The following is an 11,378-nucleotide window of genomic DNA, read 5'->3' on the forward strand; positions in this document are numbered from 1 at the left end:
TGGCATAGACAAATAAGAACACAATAATAATCATGACACGCAATTATCGGTAGTATGCCTCGAGTCCTATGCGTTTTTCCGGTGAGCCAACACATGGAAAAACATGGTCAACTAGGGACATAACCTTGTGTGAGAATTGGCTCCCACTAAAACCGCCATCTCCATTATATGCTCGGATGGGCCGCCTTGTGAACATCATTTTCGTGATTCCAATCTTGGTTGCATTATTTTACAAAATAACTATTCTATTTTCTATACTACTACAAATACAATATGAAAAAGAAATACGACATGCAAGTCGTTTAATAATTATTACATTCATCCCGAATAAATAAGAAATACGACATGCAAGTCGTTTAATAAATTATTACATTCATCCCGAATAAATAATAAATTAAATCACACAACCAAACATTCACACAAGGGTCTTATAGAGGCAAATACTACTGATTTCATACAACAATCATATACATTACAAATGGAGTGCCAAACATCCATTTTATGAAACATGTTTCGATAAGGATTGATTTAAACAACACTTAATGGCACATAACAAATATCAATCCTTGTTTACATAACTAATGTATGTAAACCCACTTCATATTTTGTAAGTATGGTTTTCATGCCAAAACCATCCAAACAAACATATTAAGTGAATTAAAACATGTTGGAGATTTATCCACTTTAACAAAGCATAAAGTCTAAAATTAACAATTTTAATTTTCTCATTTCATGTAAAACATGAATATAATTTATGTACTTTATTTTCCTAAACTTTGAATCACTTTTAGTCAACATTCAAGTTACCTTATCAAATTTTCGAATTTTGGCAGATTCATACATGCAACTTCAGATGGTCATATCTTACTCATTTCTAGTCCGTTTTCGATGAATTATTTTTCAAATTTAAGTTCTTTCAGTTAGCTTTCAAATGCAATTGGTCTCATACAATAATATTGAGTTTAAAGCCTCGAAACAGTCCATCAAAGACAGACTGTTCAAGCTGAAAAAAACTTTAAAAATGAGATTAACCATTTAACATTTTGCCAAAATTCAAGATTCAGATGTTATTTAGGAAACATAAATACACAAATCATGATAATAGTTGTGCATGTTTGTTATGCATAATCATCTCCAAGAATCATGCACAACACACTCATCAAAACCGATTATCATAGAGTACATTAGTTTGCTAAAACTTGTACAAGATGGCTCGGATACCACTGTTGGAGTATGATACAAATTCAAAGCGAGCGGAAGCATTTTTAAAACTTTACAAAATCATACTCTTCCACGGATCATTGTACAAAACTTTGGCAAACAAAACAAATTAACGAAACCGAACAAGAGAAGATTAGAATACAACATTTGTAGCCTTTTGAAGATCGAATTTGAAAACCCAAAGAAGAGTTCCTCTAAACGGTAGACACCCAAAGTTCCAACCTTGCTTCGATCTATACCTTCTACTTAACGGATATTTTCTTCTTCGTTATTTCCACCAAAAATCGAACCCAATTATAGATTCCAAGTATTTTGGTTACTTGAAAATAAGAAAGAAAAATAGCATTTTTGTATGTGTGTTTTTGTATCTTTTTCATTACTTTTCCAATACCAAGACTTGATATTATATATTACATAATTGATACAATTAATACATCTAGTACAAATGTAATAAATAAAGATTTGGAAAGATTTGCAAAATCAAATCTTTATATAAAATAAGATTTACAAAATCAAATCATATTTTATAAATCATATCAAATCTTATATCTTATATAAAATATGATTTGCAAAATCTAATCAAATCTCTACATATTTAGATTTGTAAGTATATGTATACACATAAAAAAAACTTACTTAATTTATTAAATCATTAACTAATGATTAATAAATTAACTTCCGATTAGAAGGTATATCAAACAATTTTACGATTAGCCTTTGTGTGTGACCGAATAGGATAAATGGACTTTTATTATTTAATGTCATGAGCATATCTTCGAAATATATGTACCACGGTCAAACCACGGTCGAACTGTAGCCAACCCGAGAACATATTTCCAACAATAGGTACCAAACATATACGTAGATACATATACATACCATCGAATAACCAGTAAATATGACGGGGAAATATGAAAACAATAATGCAATGTACAACTATATAGGCAAAATCAGATACCATATATATATATATATATATATATATATATATATATATATATATATATATATATATATATATATATATATATATATATATATATATATATATATATATAATGTAGTTATATAATATATAGTTATAGTTATATATATGGTTGTAAAATAAATATACACTACACTTTGAAAAAAAACTATGGCTCTTGCGTCTATATTCTAGTTCTAATATGCCTAAAAAATAAAAGTAACTTACTCAATTATTCTAATTCTACTCCTCCACATGCTCCTATCAGAAGTCATGTCCTCCGTTAGTAGAAGCTCTTTCATGTCAAGCTTCAATCTATCCTCCAACCTACGTTTGGGTCTACCCCTTCTCCTTACGCCCCCAACAACGAGGGTCTCGACTCTCCAAACCGGGGCTAAAAGTGAGCGCCTCATAACATGCCCAAACCATCTAAGTCGTCCTTCCCTCAGCTTGTTGGTTATGTTCCCAACTTCCAAGTTCCCCCTAAAAACTTCATTTGGTATCATATCTAGCATGGTCTTACCACAGGCCCGCCTAAGCATCCTCATTTCTGTCACCTCCATCCTCCTTTCCTAGGCTTTCGTCATTAGCCAACGCTCCGATCCGTACAACATGACTGGTCTGATTGCCACCTTGAAGAATTTCCCTTTCAATTTAAGGGGTACCTTTTTGTCGCACAACACCCCTTTCGCTGCCCTCCACTTCAACCATCCTACTCGTATACAATGCGTCACGTCCTCATCTATCATTCTCAATTTGTGAAGCATCGAGCCTAAATATCTAAAGGACTCTTGTGGAGGTAAAATCTGATCCCCAATTCGGACATCCATTATATCCTCTTGTTCCTCTTCGCTCGTCTTGATATCGCATCTAAGGTACTCCGATTTAAGTCTGCTAATCAGTAGGCCATTTGATTCTAGGGCGATCATCCATTGCTCTAGCCTTTTGTTAAGCTCATCTTGGGAATCCGAAACTAATACAATATCGCCGGCGAATATTAGGCACCATGGGATGTTATCTTGTATCCTTTGAGTCAGTTCGTCTAGGATCAAAGCGAAAAGATATGGGCTAAGGGTCAATCCATTATGTAAACCTACCTCTACAGGGAAAAACTCAGTGTTTCCTACCGTCATTCGTGCACGAGTCTTCGGCCCCTCGTACAAATCTGTAATAGTTCTTATATATCTACTTGGGACACCCCTAACATTAAGAGTCTTCCAAATCAGCTCACGCGGGACACAATCATAAGCCTTTTCCAAGTCTAAGAACGCCATGTGTAGGTTCTTTTGTTTTTCCCTATACTTCTCCATAAGACTTCTAACGATATGAATCGCCTCCATCGACGAGTGTAATGGCATGAAACCGAATTGGTTCTCTGAAACCTTTGTCTCGCGTCGGAGCCTCGTCTCAATCACTCTCCCAAAGCTTCATAGTATGACTAAGTAACTTTATGCCTCTGTAATTACTACATATTTGCGCATCTCCCTAGTTCTTGTAAATGTGAATAACCTAACTGAGTCTCCATTCCATAGGCATCTTTGCGCTTCTAAACGGCGCGTCAGAAGAAATCTGTCATATGATTTGGCGAAATCTGACACCCCCCGACGTCGTTAACGATGCGTCAGATGTAACAAAAATGTGGCATTAGTCGAGGGACTGGCGGTAAAAAGGGTCAAGCACAAGTGACGCAATTTGATTAGTGGACAAAAACTAGCCGTATTCAAACAGCTTTAAATCCGTTAGACTTTTTTCAAATTTAATTAATTTTATTACTTCAAAATACCTCTTATTATTTCTCATTTTTACACACCAAAACATCTATTTTCTATCATTTCTAAACATTATAATCTTAATGTTTATAGAATTATAGCATCGTATTTACTTCATATGCGAATACAATTATTCCTCCGAATAGCGCAAGGTATAACTACTAGTAATTATCCTAGCATGTTAGTAATTTTACGGAAAGTATCGATGCTACCGGTAGGCAGTCGTTTACTACTTTACAGAAATGTACTTCGACTAGACACCAATTGGCGTAGGGAACTAGCTAATATATGTTCGATGAATATTTACAAATGAGTGATCAAACATCAATAATATGTCTTTCGAAAATGTTTTCATCGATTTATACAAAAGTGAATACATGAGATCTCCCACTGCACATGATGCTGCACGATTATAACATGCACACGAGGAAAAACATGGTTTCAAGGGTATGCTTGGGAGTATCGAATGCATGCATTGGGAGTGGAAGAATTGTCATGTTGCTTTGAAAGGAGAATACACTAGGGGTGATCACAAGAAACTGACGATTATGTTTGAAAAAGTGGCTTCATATGACTGTGGATTTGATAAGCTTTTTTCGAGATGGCAGGTCCAACAATTTATAAATGTTTTGAATCAGTCCCCTATTTTTGATAAACTAAAGAACGGAACAACTTCATCCATACCATTAAAGTAAATGGTCATCAATACACCAAAGGTTATTACCTTTGTGATGATGTATATCCCGATTGGGCGACATTTATCAAAGGAATGTCGTGTCCCACAGATGAGCCAAGGATTAAGTTCACAAGATTTCAAGCTAGTGCCCAAAAGGACATAGAGAGTGCATTTGGGGTTCTTCAATGTAGGTTTCATATTTTAAGCCTTGCTGCACGCATTATGCAAATAAACAAGATGTGAAGGTAATGGAATGTTGTGCCATTTTACGTAATATGATTATAGAAGACAATGAGTTTGCACTATGTAAGTGGGACGAAAGAGTTATTACCGAGAACATGGAGAATCGCCCCCAGCGTATAAGGAATGGAGGACGAGATCAAGACATTATCACAAAAAATAGGGGATAGGGCGGTGCATGACCAACTTACCGATGATTTAATCGAGCATATATGGAATCTTCCATCGGCATCTCGACCTATGAATTAGTGTTTGTTATGTAATCTCTATTTTTAATAATTTTGGTTCATCTTTAATTTATAAAATTATTATGTAGCCGTTAAATTTTATATATTGTTGAATTTTAATGAAATATATTTATTTTTAATAAAGTATGTATTTATTTTATTTATGTAAAGAAATTTTATAAATCAAAAACTGATGAACCATATAGGAATTTGACACATTAAACTTGACACAATGATTAAAAAAAGATGATAAACTGACCTTGCCATGTATTCCACATTTTTTTGCCAAAAAGTAAACATATGAGACCACTCTCAAGCATGACATCCTTCATCACTGCTACATCAGCGTCACATCAGTTTTCTCTTTCCACTTCCTCACCACTTCCATGATATTCCCATAACACACTACTACCAACCCCTATCACATACTCCACAAAATCAATTAAATAAATTAGTTTACAAGTTTGTTATAGAAGTAGATGATGCAAAATTAAAGAAGAAAGAGAAACACATTCGTCCTGTAATATGCTTTGTGATAACAAATGTGAGGGCGAAACAATTGAGGGCGGTTGAGGGCTACTGAGGGCATACCCATTCCCAACGGAGCCCTCACTAACTTGACTTGAAGACGGCTTTCTCTCTCTACCGTTGAGAATGGTCTGATATAAAGTCTAATAATAGATTTTAGCTACAAAAAAGCGTGTCCTACCACGTAGTAAAAGAATATCCTTGTAATTTGGCGGGATAATTCATAACCGAAAGACTTGTTCATCAAAACGATTGCCCGATTATCTCTCCTTCTATTCCATCTCATATCTTGAATTCATTTCTTCTTGTACCTTTTTTTATTTTATTAATTAAAATCATTTCTTTTTTATTTGATGTTCTGTTCGTTAGCCTAAACTGAATCGCAATGGATGAAGAATATGACGTCATAGTTCTGGGAACAGGTCTCAAGGAATGCATCCTCAGTGGTCTCCTATCTGTCGATGGCCTAAAAGTAATCCCTCACACAACTCATTTTTTATTTTATTTTTTTTATCTATTTGTCATGCCTATTGATTCATAAATTATGATGATAGAAACTTAATCTGTTTTAATACAGGTTGAATTAACATCTGTTTAATGGAATATTTCATTTGGATTATTTAGAATTGTAGTTTTAGACGATTTTGTGCTTACAATCAATCCAAATCGTAATTTATAGAGTGTCTTTAGGATGTATCGACCAACTTTATGCAAAAATTGTAATCACGGGCCGTTGGGCACGTATCAGAGATGCAGATCAATAAAGTCTATCTCAAGATAGACATGTTTGTGACCTTATTATCTTATAAAGAATCGCATTAGCTTACCCAAATACATTTTAGAGCTTATTGGATTAAACTTATAAAGCTTAAGCCGTAATCTCCAAAAATAAGCTAATCCAAAGTCCAAACATCCCCTAAATAACATCAAGTTTGTTTTCAACCTTCTTGTTAACAAGTCATGCAGTACAGTACACTCAAACACCATCAATCAGGATTCAGGAATAACCAATATTATTAATTATCCACGTCTACATAAACGATATTTTTACTTATAATACCTTCTTGTGACCATCAAAAAAGCTAAAATACCTTCTTGTTAACCAATCTTTAGAATACAACAAGTCTACCAAGCTTATATGGACCAGTTGTGACTAGGTTTTACTTATGGTTGGGCGCTTGGGTTTAGTTCAGTAATCAGTAGGGTTTCGCTCAGTTAGTTCACTTTCATTTCATCAGGTTCATGTTTTAATTTGGGTTTGGGTTTTGGTTTTGGTTTTGGTTTCAGTTTCAGTTGTGGCTTTTTTTGAAAAACAGTTTTTTCTTACTGAATTTGATGGTTAGTGTAGTTGGATTTTGAAAAAGAGTTTTTTCTTATTGTAGTTGGTGTAGTTGGAAGGATCGTGTTTTTTTTTTCAGCAGAATTTAATTGAAAACTAGCGAGAAGATAGAAAATTAGAGAGTTGTCTAATTTGTACAGGTGCTACACATGGATAGAAATGACTACTATGGAGGAGAGTCAACTTCACTAAACCTAAACCAGGTATTATATCCTAACAATGCACTTAAAATCTTTACTATTATTATTGACATTTAATATTAATATTTAATATTTAATATTTAACATTAATATATCTATAATATAATAATTCTGTATAGCTCTGGAAGCGATTCAAGGGCGATGAAGCACCTCCTGAAGAACTAGGGTCAAGCAAAGATTACAATGTCGATATGGTCCCTAAGGCATGTCTTATTTCATTTGAAAAAAACACGGTTGCTAATGCGATTCTTATAAATTAATGTGACCGGGATTACATAACTCGGAATTACTTGGCGAATACTCGGTTTTTGCAATTCAATGAGTACTCGGTCAAACTCAGTCAAAACTCGGAATTACTCAGAAAATCAGTCAAAGCTCGGGATTACTCGAAAAATCGGACAAACCTCGGGATTACTAGTAGAACTGGTCAAAGTCAGGTCAACATCCGAGTTGAGTTGCCGAGTACTCTAAAAAGTCCCGACAAGTACTCATTTAGTAGCGATTTTTGCAATTTTGCCACAACATTAAATGTTATAATTTGTTCCATCACAATTCTATCCTCTTATTTTCTTTATTATTAATTAATTAAATATTATTACTTGGCAGTTTATGATGGCTAATGGTACTTTGGTTCGTGTTCTAATTCACACTAATGTCACAAAATACCTTAATTTCAAGGCTGTTGATGGTAGCTTTGTGTTCAACAAAGGGAAGGTATGAATCTGGTACTCTTACATTTAGCAATTATTCTAAAACTGTTAGACTTAATATTGATATCTTGTTTCAGGTTCACAAAGTACCTGCAAATGACGTGGAAGCACTTAAATCTCCTCTAATGGGATTGTTTGAAAAGCGTCGTGCTCGAAAGTTCTTCATTTATGTTCAAGATTATGATGACACTGATCCAAAATCACACGAAGGAATGGATGTCACCAAAGTGCCAGCAAGAGATCTTACGTATGTTCATATCCTAATTGTTCTTTTTTTTTTTCGAATCTATAAGAGATATTATTTAACTTAATTGCTACCATGTTTGGATATTTGACTTGATGGATAATGTAGGAAAAAATACGGGTTAGATGACAATACTGTTGATTTCATCGGGCATGCATTGGCACTCTATAGGAACGACAGTTACTTGGACCAGCCAGCTATAGATGTTATCAAGAGAGTTAAGGTTAGGAATCCAACATGAATGCCTAAAAAGATCCTAGATTGATGTGATTTTTCATGTAATATATTTAAATATTATATATATTATATATCATCTAAATCTGATATTTCCCTTTTATATCTTCAATAGCTTTATGCGGAGTCATTAGCTCGCTTTCAAGGCGGTTCGCCATATATTTACCCCCTCTACGGACTAGGAGAATTGCCTCAGGTAAAACTACATCTGCACCATATAGTTTGGCACAGTGTTGTAAACAGCAGCCATCTAGGCCTGCTAGTCTGCCGATTGCTCAGTGTCGTGACTAGTCCATCTCGTTTCGCCAAAATAAGTCTAATTAGTCGGTCAACAATAAAAAGTTGGGTCAAAGGCAATCAAAGCCGGTCTAAGTCGGGTCTGAGTCGGTCAAAGTCAAGGTTGATCAAAGTTAGATTATAATTATAATATTTTTATACTCAGATCTCGTGCCCTATACACATGTTTGAAATTTTTAACCTTGGTTTGGCAACTAAGGTTTTTTGGGTATACCTGGGTTTTCGACTCGACTCGCTTTGCCAACAGACTAAGTTCAAACACATCCGATTAACATTTGGCAGGCATTTGCTCGCTTAAGTGCAGTCTATGGTGGCACCTACATGCTCAACAAACCAGAATGCAAGGTAATCTACCAATATCCTTAAAAAATTTTGGTACGGAACCGTTCTTAAAAATATATACAAGTTGAAAATACTTAAACGACACTTGTTATAATAATCGTACTTGGTTTGCGTACTAAATATTACAGGTAGAGTTCGAAGATGGAAAAGTAGTCGGTGTGACATCAGAAGGAGAAACTGCTAAATGCAAAAAAGTAGTATGTGATCCCTCATATTTACCCGACAAGGTAACCTATCAACTATTGCAAAAATTCGTTCAAAAATTTGTTTTCGCTACGAAAAAAGCTAATTCCGTTTAACTGCAACAGGTAACGAAAGTTGGTAAAGTAGCACGTGCGATATGCATCATGAGTCATCCTATCCCAAATACTAACGACGCTCATTCAACCCAAGTTATCCTCCCTCAAAAACAACTAGGCCGCAAATCTGACATGTATGTAACACTGCACATATTATCACAATTTAGATATGAGAAAATTACCCTTATACCCTTCTTAAATCTATTCTAGGTATCTGTTCTGCTGCTCGTATTCACACAATGTAGCCCCAAAAGGTAAGTACATAGCTTTTGTGACGACAGAGGCAGAAACAGATAATCCCGAGGCAGAACTTAAACCCGGGATCGATTTACTTGGGCCCGTGGATCAGATATTTTTCGATACTTATGACCGATATGAACACACAAACCAGGGTGCGGAAGATAACTGTTACATATCTACTGTGAGTAACTGAATATATATATTTCACACATTTTTTTTTTCAAATTATGTTGTAACTTAATAATAACTCAATTTTTGTCAAAACTTTATTTTAAAACTTGCCTACTTCAGAGTTATGATGCAACAACACATTTTGAGTCCACGGTGGAAGATGTGATTGCCATGTACAGCAAGATAACCGGAAAGGTAACCTTTATCTTGGACTTGCACTTCATATATCTTCACCCTGCATATTTAACTCGGTCCAACTCAGTCAAAGCTCGGCCAAAACTTGGGATTACTCGGAAATCGGTCAAAACTCGGTCAACATCGGTCAAGATCAAACTTGGTCGAAATCGGTCAAGGTCAAACTTGGTCAAAATCGGTCAAGGTCAACTTGGTCAACAACTAAGTGCTCCCTGAGTTTCCGAGTACTCCCTCAAAAGTCCCGACCTAGTACTGCCCGAGTAGCGAGTTTTGCAACCTTGCATATATGTTGATGAATCTATCTATGTTCATTTGTGGATGGCTAAAGATCAATTAACTCATTTATTTAATAATTTGATGTTGTGATGTCACAGACTCTTGACTTAAGTGTGGATCTTAGTGCCGCAAGTGCTTCCAATGAGGAGTAGCTATAATTGGCATTTTATTTCTGAATGAATTAAGACGAATTAATTATCAAGACAACGTGTTGTTATTCCCTCTTTCTGATCACATACCGAACAACTTTGTGACCTAATTCGAGTTATGGTACCTTAGATGATTATTAGTGTGTATTTTTCCTTCCAGACTTAGTTATGTTTGTTGAATACTGGTTTGCTTTAATGGCTATTTGATAAAATAAATTAGGCAATTTATTTTGGCTTCAATATTCATCAATCATCAAGCTTAATGCATATAAAACATAGTAGCAAAAGCCATCCTTAGTGACTTGGAGTTTGGTTGGTTTGTATTGGATCAATGTTGTTTACTTTAGTTCTAATCATTGTATGTTTATCAAGTTGATCCGAGGATCATTTTAAGTATAGTAGCAAAAGTCTACTTTAATTGTAACCTTTGATCTTTTGGATCGCTTCAATTTTAACATAAGTTTTTTCACCAAAAAAATCATATAAAACATCCAAGAATCTTTATGGTCCTAACCAGATATATTTTTTAATAGGGGTGAGCAAGGTATCAAACCGTACCAAACCGGTTGGTACTGCAATTTTTTTTTTGCCTTAACTTGATTACCGAATACAGTACCCATATAATCGGTTTGGTACCGGTAAGGTTTCTGACTTCAATATCGTTACGGTAAAAATAGGTTTTAGAACCGTTTAGTATCGATTTATATTTAAGTTGTGTAAAGTTATGATGTTTACGTTTTGGTTGTTATATGATGTGCACATGAAGGAAAAAAAATTATGCTCTACAGGTTTGCACAATTTGGTTCGATTACATTGGTTTACCAAAGTAACACCAATTAGTCCTCAACTTTGTCTTTTACAGTGTCGAAGATTTATTACAATTAGTAAACATGTTGCTCGAAGCATAAGCACACACTTGTTTTTATAACTTGAAAATTTAGAATGTTCTCCAAACTTCAAGTCTTTATCCTATACGGAAACCATTGTAATGTTTCAACAAATTTGTCCTCTGCATAAATCAACTATTGAAATATAATTTAAGTATACCCAATCATTC

General features: G+C 34.6%; 1 protein-coding gene across 1 annotated transcript; it reads left to right on the plus strand.

Moving 5' to 3' along the window:
* Positions 1-5,826: 5,826 nt before the first annotated feature.
* LOC139861129 (guanosine nucleotide diphosphate dissociation inhibitor At5g09550-like) lies at positions 5,827-10,449 on the plus strand. Its single transcript, XM_071849429.1, has 13 exons — positions 5,827-6,097; positions 7,105-7,167; positions 7,284-7,367; positions 7,771-7,878; positions 7,952-8,121; positions 8,227-8,341; positions 8,468-8,548; positions 8,932-8,994; positions 9,120-9,218; positions 9,300-9,424; positions 9,501-9,711; positions 9,822-9,896; positions 10,271-10,449. The coding sequence occupies exons 1-13, from the start codon at positions 6,011-6,013 to the stop codon at positions 10,322-10,324; spliced, it is 1,335 nt and encodes a 444-aa protein (XP_071705530.1). The 5' UTR covers positions 5,827-6,010; the 3' UTR covers positions 10,325-10,449.
* The last annotated feature ends 929 nt before the right edge of the window (positions 10,450-11,378 follow it).

Source organism: Rutidosis leptorrhynchoides, chromosome 8, assembly GCF_046630445.1.
Source record: "Rutidosis leptorrhynchoides isolate AG116_Rl617_1_P2 chromosome 8, CSIRO_AGI_Rlap_v1, whole genome shotgun sequence".
In the NCBI taxonomy this organism is placed as follows: Eukaryota; Viridiplantae; Streptophyta; class Magnoliopsida; order Asterales; family Asteraceae; genus Rutidosis; species Rutidosis leptorrhynchoides.